The 9,924-nt window shown below is 43.2% G+C and overlaps 1 protein-coding gene across 2 annotated transcripts in view; it reads left to right on the top strand.

Annotated features, from left to right (window-relative positions):
• Positions 1-9,924, top strand: part of LOC139756938 (uncharacterized) — a 461,695-nt gene that overhangs the window by 392,243 nt on the left and 59,528 nt on the right. For both annotated transcript variants that reach the window (XM_071676885.1, XM_071676883.1), the window contains exon 2: positions 335-467. In XM_071676885.1, the coding sequence (XP_071532986.1) occupies positions 335-467 (133 nt within the window). The remainder of the gene's footprint in view (positions 1-334; positions 468-9,924) is intronic.

Here is a 9,924-nt window from a genome sequence, read left to right as displayed (position 1 = left end):
AATAAACATAAACCTAACCTAACCTCCAATACCACATACAACAGCATCTTACACAACACAACAGACACTTAACATTCACGGAAGTAACCTCAGACATACCCCCCCCTCAACCTCAGACATACCCCCCCCCCCAACCTCAGACATACCCCCCCCAACCTCAGACATACCCCCCCCCCCCAACCTCAGACCTAACCTCTTAATGTGTCCCTACAAAACATATTCCTGAGAGAGCCATCACGATGGCTCGAGCGCTCGTAGGTTTAACCTGCCTCCATCAGACCTGACAGAGAGCCAGACCAGGTCTCATGTATTGTCCCTCTTCCTGGCGCTGCAGGTCCGCTGACGGTAGTGTACGCCGTGGAGTCCGGCCAGGTCCTCCTGCCCTGTGATGTGTCACCGCCCATCTCCACTGACGACACCATCCTCGTCCTCTTCTACCACGGCGCCATCGGCACCCCGATATACAGGTGAGATACGAGGGTACAGTGAGCTACAGCGGGAAGGAGGAGTTAGTTATAGGTTGGGGATGTCTTCTGAGGTGACGGGGAAGGTCAAATGATGAACAAACTTGGGGAGGACTTGTACGTGGGATGTAAGGTGGAGTGATTTACAGGTTCAGAACAGTAGGGGATAGTGAAGGGTCGTGTGTAGGTGAAACGTGGTGGTATGGATGACAAGGGATGGGTGAATGACAAGGGAGGAGTGGATGTCACGAGATGAGAACTAAGACGAAAAGTTTGTGGATGAGTCAAGGATCAGGTCAACATTTTCTTACGCGGGTGTCGAGGGTGTCGAGAGGAGATTGAGATTGTTGTTCATGGGATGTGATGGGTTGATGTGGCACTTTACAATGATTTATTTTTCAACAGAAATGTTTGGGTGGGAGGTTCTGTCCAGGTGAGATAGTGGGATGAGTGGTGCTGTACGTGTAAGGTAGCTGAGAGGGTGGGTTTGTACAGGTGAGATAATGAGGTGAGTGTTTCTTGACAAGTCCTTAAGTGAGATGTGGTTATTTGTGAGAATATATTTTCATGTTTTTAAGTGAGAATGCTGAGGCAGAGGTTGTATAGGATAATTGCAAGGAGATAAGGTGGCAAGTGATTTAACATGAGTTATTATGGTGACAATGTTAATGGTCTGGTACTTACGGTGACAGCATCTCAGTATACGTGGGTGAGTAAAAAGACGATGGGTCAGAGAGCATTGCTGGATTATATGATGTTTGATAGGCGTGCAGAAGAGAGATTCTTGGATGTAAATGTGTTGAGAGGGGCAGCTGTCTGGATGCTTGACCATTTCCTGGTGGAGGTGTATTCGGAAAAGAGGGAATTATTTAAGTGAGAAGCATGTTGTGAAAGTTTTGAGCTTTGAATAAACTTGTGTGTGTGTGTGTGTGTGTGTGTGTGTGTGTGTGTGTGTGTGTGTGTGTGTGTGTGTGAACAAATACGAGGAGAGACTGGGCGTTGAACGGCAAAAGGTGAGAGTAAACAAAGCAAGGGGAGTGAGCCAAAGAAGCGAAGCTGGCATGTGACAGAGAAGTGTGTGGCATACGGAAGGTGGAAGGTGGGCAGGTGAGAGAAGGTAGTGAGTGGTGAGATGACGAAGTAAAATTGCCAATCAAAGAGAAAAAAGAGGTGTATGAGCGGTACTTACTGGGAAGGAATGCAAATAGCATTGTAGCTGAATATCTTAAGAAAGGGGTGGCTGTGTTGTTAACTGTTTAGTTAGGATCAAGGTGAAGTGCCTGAGGACTGGCGGAATGCATGTATTGTGCCACTCTGACAAAGCAAGGGGACGGAGGTGATTGGTCGAACTACAGAGGTGTAAGTTTACTTACCTGGTAAGTTGTGTTGGAAAGTAATGATTGAAATGAGGAAGGCACACACGAAGCATCGATTGTGGAAATTCCGTGGGGCCTGGTTTTGGACAGGGAGATATGGTTTCGGTGCATTGCACATGACAGCTAGGGAATGATTGTGAGCTAATGCCGCATGTCTTCATCTGTTCCTGGCACTACCTCGCTAACGCGGTAAACTGCAGACCAGTACGGAAGAAAATGATATATATATACATATATATATATATATATATATATATATATATATATATATATATATATATATATATATATATATATATATATATATATATACACACACACACACACAGCGCTGATCCAGCTATAAAATCCACTGTGGACTATTGGCAGACATAAAAGCGGTGAGTCTGTCCATAAAACTATGTGAATGGTAATGTGTATAAATAGTTTATCCCGAATGAGTGAAATTATTCAGTGGAATCATTTCGTTCATTATGATACAATGCCAAAATGTTTCGTTTGTACTGTTTCGTGTGGCTTTCACAGGCATTCATATTCATTAGGTTGTTTTACATGTTAATACATTGATCTCATGTATGGTCTTATGATCAATTGGTCTGAAATATTGAACATATTGATGAACATGTGCCGTGCTCTCCTGATGACATAGGTTAAATTATTTACCGAATTCACATGAGCCATTTCCCTACGTACCTTCCTCCATAGGCTGTCCACACAACATATCAATAGATATATTTTTCCGTCAAATTAAAAGTCACAATTTCTTCCATCACAGCGGCAGAATTTCCTCATTAAACTTATTTACAAACAACAGACAAAGATATTTTCTAGTGGTGACCTTCCCCTTCTCACGCCACCTCCTGCCGAAATAATATTAAACGTTCATGTGTGTAAACCTGTGATCAACGACACGTTAGGTCAACGTCACGTTAGGTCAACGTCTCGTTAGGTCAACGTCACGTTAGGTCAACGTCACGTTAGGTCAACGTCACGTTAGGTCAACGTCACGTTAGGTCAACGTCTCGTTAGGTCAACGTCACGTTAGGTCAACGTCACGTTAGGTCAACGTCTCGTTAGGTCAACGTCTCGTTAGGTCAACGTCACGTTAGGTCAGCGTCACGTTAGGTCAATGTCACGTTAGGTCAATGTCACGCTAAACGAGAAGAAAAAGAAGTTTGAGTCAGTCTAGTGTGAGGCTCTTCTGACTTGACATAAAATCGGGTTAGATTTTCTCAGGGCCCTGCAAGCCTGCCCTGGTTTACACTGTGTGTGTGTGTGTGTGTGTGTGTGTGTGTGTGTAAACTCAGTGTATATTTGCATCACGTATGTTATTATTGAACACATATGTCAAGTATGAACATACCTGACCACAACTTGTGTGGACAATACACAACATTAGTGTGGCAGTGTAGTGTGATCGTGAGGGTGATCGCCCGTCCATGTCTCATCCTGGTGGTTTATGTTGTAGTAATTTGGATGATACGACCTCGGGTGTGTCCCGATGTTCCTACAAATGACACAACTCTAAACTTGGAAAGATAAGGTCAAATTAGGCGAGTAAACATGCGTCCATCATGCAGAATCAGTGCACATCAGGGAGGCGAACACGTTTGTTCGTCATGCTAAATGTTTACTGATCAGGAACCAAATGTAACTTTTCATTTATTATGATAAATAAGTTCAGATCAGTAGGAAAAGATTTGCGAACGTTTCATTGAAAATGAGAGACATGAACCTTATGAAAAACAACGTCTATAAATAACATGGAAAATAAACACAGATCCAGACAGAAAACGGGATTATGGTTCTCTCTGTGTAAGTTTCTCTCGTGAATTTGTTTAGAAACGACACATTACCCAGCGCTCGGGCCCCCGCCCAGGACATCACCCACCCCTGCATTTCAACTGACCATCGATACAGAACCCACGAATTTGTGCTGGTCACGCGAGCCTTAGATGAAAATGGATGGCCAGGTCTCTTATGTGAGGGTTACTGAGAAAAGTTTTATTCTGGAAAAAAGGAAATATATATACGTGGTCAGTAAGAAGAAAACACATGAGCAGTTTCCTACTCCACAAGTATGATATATATATATATATATATATATATATATATATATAGAGAGAGAGAGAGAGAGAGAGAGAGAGAGAGAGAGAGAGAGAGAGAGACAGACAGACAGACAGACAGACAGACAGACAAGCAGACAGAGTTTTATCTGTGTGTGTGTGTGTGTGTGTGTGTGTGTGTGTGTGTGTGTGTGTGTGCTCTCCACGTAGAGATCCATCTTTAATGAGATATATTATTCGAATGTATTTTCCCTTTCAAATTTCTATCTCGAAGCAGAATATTTGTGCATGACCAATTATTTGACTGGAGTTTTCTCGCATGTTGTATTGTTTTCATGCTTCATTAAACTGTACTTTTCCCAGAGTTAATGCAAAGTTTCATCATTATTAACTCTCGGGGAGACTCGTTCTCACAGTTTCTACAAGCAAAAGTTTTCCAAACTTTTCCCGAGAAAAGTTTGGAAAAATGTGAAAATTATCGATGTTGTCATAATTCTACATTTTGATTATGATGGTATGAGACATTCCCACAGTGACCTCATAACACGACAGCACGACACTTGAAAACGACGGTGCGACCCTTAAGCAAAGGTGTACGACTCCCGAGCACAACGGTACGACACTTGCGTGTGATGACATGGTATTTAACCTTATACTTTGATTTGTGTGTGTGTGTGTTGTGTGTGTGTGTGTGTGTGTGTGTGTGTGTGTGTGAGAGAGAAATCTGAGCTCAGTGTGATATCCCTCTGGCCTGGCTCAGTCCTGGAGAGCAACAGAAGGATGATTCACAATAACTTTGGCCTCCCGGATTCAAGCAAGGGTAGGAAGTATTCCTGCTGGCAAGGTTGTAACGTTTGCCCGTCTCTCTCGCATTCCTCAGTGCCTCTGTGTCTGGTGGATGATCACCAGCAACTGTACACACACTGCAAGGAAACTGATCGTTCAGAAACATCAAGAAATTCTCATCTGTTTCCTCTGAGTCTGTTGTAGTATTGGTTTATTTGTTTACTTGGTGTTACAGGGTCTGTTTTGTGTACCCTCTTTACATACATATATATATATATATATATATATATATATATATATATATATATATATATATATATATATATATATATATATATTATCCCTGGGGATAGGGGAGAAAGAATACTTCCCACTTATTCCCTGCGTGTCGTAAAAGGCGACTAAAAGGGGAGGGAGCAGGGGGCTGGAAATCCTCCCCTCTTGTTTTTTTTTTTAATTTTCCAAAAGAAGGAATAGAGAAGGGGGCCGGATGAGGATATTCCCTCAGAGGCCCAGTCCTCTGTTCTTGACGCTACCTTGCTAATGCGGGAAATGGCGAATAGTTTGAAAGAAAGAAAAGATATATATATATATATATATATATATATATATATATATATATATATATATATATATATATATATATATATATATAGATAGATAGATAGATAGATAGATAGATAGATAGATAGATGCTTTTGTGTATTATATATGCAGGATAACTCAGCCCTGAAATTAGAACACTTCAAGTTTGGTTAGCGTTGCTGCGCGTGTGTGTGTGTGTGTGTGTGTGTGTGTGTGTGTGTATTCATAGACTTGTTATGTTGGATGGAAAACCAATTTTCTTTGCTTCCAGCCAAAGAAGTCTGGAATGGCTTGGTCTCTGCACCGGGAAATGAAAATGTTGCATGTAAAGTACTCTTTTGTCTCCTCATTTACCATCAGGGGATTTATGTAGCCACTCTTTTAGGGCGGGAAATTCTCCTAACATACTCCATTATCGAGACTGCAAACAAATACATTCAACCCCTGCAATATGAGCTCAGTATATATATATATATATATATATATATATATATATATATATATATATATATATATATATCAAATGATGAGGTGCCTTAGAATTGGAGTAGTGCATACACAGTGCCATTGCATAAAGGCAAGGGGGACAAAGGTGAGTGTTCGAATTACAGAAGAGTTAGTTTGTTGAGTGTACCTGGTCAGCTGGATGGAAGAGTGGTAATTGAGAGGTCGGTGGCATGCATAAAGCATCAGACTGGGGAGGAATGATGTGAGTTCAGGAATGGTGAATGTTTAGATCAAGTGTTTGCTTTAAAGACTGTGTGTGAGACATACTGAGAGAACCAGCAGGATTTGCATTTGGCATTGTTAGATTTGCTTAATGCATATGATAGGATTGACACAGCTGCTGTGTAGAAGGTGTAACGATTATATTGTGCTGGAGGAAAACTACTGAAAGCAGTGAGGAAATATTACCAAGAGAGTAAGTGGTGTGTACGAGTGGATAGGGTGAGTGGTTCCAGGTGAAGGTGGGTCTGGCACAGGAATGTGTGATGTCACCATGGCGGTTTAATCTATTGTGGATATCATGGTGTGGGAGGTAAATGCAACGGTCTTGGAGAGAGGGGCAGGTGTGCAGTCTTTTGGGGGTGAGGAAGCCTGGAATTCAAGTAATTGTTGTCCTCTGGTTACTCAACAGTGGTGGCAGATTCGATTGAGAAACTGCAAAAAGTTGGTGTCTAAATTTGGGAGAATACTGGAAAAGAAAAAGTTGAGAATAAATGTAAATAAAAGCTGAGATATTAGGTTTAGCTGTGGAGAGAGGCCGGTTAGCTGCGGTGTGAATTTGAAAGGAGAAAACTTGGAGAAAGTGATGTGTTTTAGATAACTTGGAGTGGACATGTCAGTGAATGGCATCACTGGAGATGAAGTAGGTCATAACGTGGATGAGGGGACGAAGGTTCTGGGAGCATTGAGAAATGTGTGGGAAGAGATGTCGTTGTCAGGGAAGCAAAGATGAACAAGTTTGAAGGAAAGAAAACAGAGGTGAGCCACATAATGGAGATCGTCAGTGGACCATGCTTTTCGAGGAACCTTTAGTTGGTGTGAGAGAAGGCGGCAAGATTTTAAGCGCTTTAGAAATAGCAGAGAGTTTCGAAGGCTTCAGAAGTGGGAGCGATGGGGTGATAGCTAGAAGGGTAAGACTGGTTTCCTTTCTTAATAGTGGGCTGAATAAAGGGAAAATTTGTGTTTCTAATGAAAGAAGAGACAGGCGAGCAAGGATAAGTGGCACACACCCATAACAAACGAGAGGATATGCCAACCAGCCCTTAAACCTTCTCCACCTGTGGTTGAGTGAGAATCCGGAGGACCTTGCATGAGGAAGACAGTGAAGAGGGAGTACATTCAGCGGAGAAGGCGGGCGGTAAAGTAGGTAGAGTTACCCGGGGAAGAGTAGGTAGAGTTACCCAGGGTAGAGTCAGAAGATTAGGTGCCGGAGAGAGCAGTTTTATCAGCTGGATGGTTGACTCAAACTCTTTTGCTGTTCCTTCTCTCCTCCCTTTCATTCTCCTTCTGCACTCCCAATCCACTCCCTCTCACTCCCCATCCACTTTCACTCCCCATCCACTCCCACTCACTCCCCATCCACTCCCTCTCCGTTACATTCTCCCAGACTCTCAATCTCTTCTACTCTCCCTATTCTATTCTATTCTCTTCATTTTTCTCCTCTCCTCTTCTCCCCTTCTTCCTCCCGATCTGTGTCTCCTTTTCGCTCTCCCCCTTACTCCTAACCAGGCCATTTGTCGAGTCTTGTGTTGGGAGCTGCGTGAACACATCCACTCCCTGCGAGGAACTCACCAAGATTTAATAACATTACCGGAGGAACTATGGTAGATGGGCCCCTGTTTCCACGTGTGTAAGTCTCTTTTCAAAAATGTCTTTTTATGGGATTCTGGAGTAGTTTGGGGTGAAATACGGATGTTTTTAATCTTGTGAGTTTCTTTCATTGTTGTAAGTTGATGAAGGTTTTGTATGGAGTCTGAGAGGAAAACATTTACATAAGAAATCAGCGATGGAGACGCCTTAATTGTTATGTGTGTAGGTTCACTCTTTTTCTTCTCTGGTGTTCGTGGTGATGTGTTACGAAATGTTTTAGTAAAAAGATAAGAGAGAACGAAGGGGGAGAGAGGAAGACTGGGAGGAAGAAAGAGACAGAAACATAAGAAATACACAAAAATAGAGACAGACAGACAACCGGAATAACATAGACGGAAATACAAACACGCATTCAAACAGACAGAATCAGTAGTGTATAAAATTATGTTATAGAGAAGGTTCAAGAGATGAGTCAGTCCTCACGAGTGTAGAACTGCCTCCCCATACAGTACAGATAGGTAATTAGACATACAAGCATGAATACAGACAGGCACGCAGAGAAAGACAGATAAAGATGCAGACAGACAGAAAACAGACAAACCGAAATAGAAATTGAAACAGACAGATGGACTGACCGAGACTGAAACCTAGGCAGGAAGATGCTGAGCACCGGCCAGACTGCTCGCAGGCGGCCACTCACCTACCACTCACTCCAGCCACACTACCTCAGGATGCCAGGGGGTATCTGGGCCATACGTTGTGTCCACAAGGGAAGTATTGCGAGAATCCTACACTAGAAATGTGTAGCGTAGAGAATCGGTAGAGAATCGGAAGCAGAATCACGCAAAGCTGAATTAGAAGACAATATGGTACGACAGAGAGCTGCTTTACCAGTCGCAGTGTTGTTCTTTTGACTGATCAGGTAGGAACACAGGAGGGGAGTTGCTTATGATAAAGACCAAATGTCACGAGAAGCATTCATGAAGGAGTGGACACCTTCACGAGGAACAGCACTGTACTGACTGAGCGGAAATGACAAGTGGAGTGGAGTCTCGAGGAAGAGTTTCACGTCCCGGTCCGCACTGTCCCCCATGCAACGGGCACCAGAGCAGTAGTTAATTCATGACTTAAGGTGGGGGAAGATTAAGAAGATGCTGTGCATGACGCTATCCCAGCAGCCAAGAAAACCTCCGATAAGCGTTTTGCAGCTTGTGAGTCTCCCGGCCAGCGAGGCATTACACGTCCAGGGAACGTCAGACACGTGCTGGGAGGCATCAAGGGAGGCAGACACAAGGTATGTGTAGTGGGAAGATCCAGAAGGAAAGAATTTTGTCTAATGTGTTAGAACAGCATCCTTCTCCATCCATCAGCCTCCCAGCATCACTCAACATCCATAGGCCTCCCAACTCTTCTTCCACATTCCTCAGTATCCTTTATTATCATTATGCTACGGTATCCTTCGCCGTCCTTACCCCATCATACCTCAACATGCATATGCCTCTCATAGTCTCCATCAGCATCCCTAATCTTGCCCACCATCCCTAAACGAACGCCAGCTCCTCGTAAGCCTTTCAAACATCCCTCAGTATCACATCGCCAACCCACCATTACCCAGCATCCACCAGCTTCTCGTAACATCCGTCAGCTCCCCAAGCATTGCTCAGCATCCCTGAACAGATGTTACGAGAGACGGTGCCACAATCCAGTGCTTGCGAAATTAAATAGAGAGACATACGCTGCTCGTCTCACGAGAATTGAAATGCCACAAGCAGAGGGTGAGGGAAGCGAGAGCCTGGTGTACCTTCACCGTAAATCTTGCAGTCAGTTTATGCGGCAGTTAAAGTATCTCGACTCAGTTTATGTGTCCGTCTTAGTGATGAGCGGAGTGGCTGCTGGGGAGGGGAGGGAGGGGGGGGTGATAAGTAATTACCCTCTACTGAAGCTGAAGATATCGTACGTGGATTTACATCCCAAGTAAAACTTCATGCGAGTTAAGCAGTTTAGAGGCCGGACAGCTGGGCAGGAGGAGAGACGTGCAGGATATGAAGGAGGTGGGAGGAGCCGGAGGGTTGTGGACGGTCATGGTGCAGTGAGAGAGAGATTATATATGTGTATATATATATATATATATATATATATATATATATATATATATATATATATATATATATATATATATACATATGTACATGTGTATGGTTAAAGAGCATAGTTTCAGGGATGGGTGAGTGTGCTTCTCTAAGTTGCTTCATTATTGCCACCAGATTGTAGAAACGCTGGAAAAAACAATTGCTAATGTAACATGCACACTGTGCAAAAGCCTTTAACAAA

The sequence above is a fragment of the Panulirus ornatus genome, chromosome 23 (genome assembly GCF_036320965.1).
Source record: "Panulirus ornatus isolate Po-2019 chromosome 23, ASM3632096v1, whole genome shotgun sequence".
In the NCBI taxonomy this organism is placed as follows: Eukaryota; Metazoa; Arthropoda; class Malacostraca; order Decapoda; family Palinuridae; genus Panulirus; species Panulirus ornatus.
The sequence above is the reverse complement of the archived record's forward strand: the minus strand, read 5'-3'. Positions and strand labels throughout refer to the sequence as shown.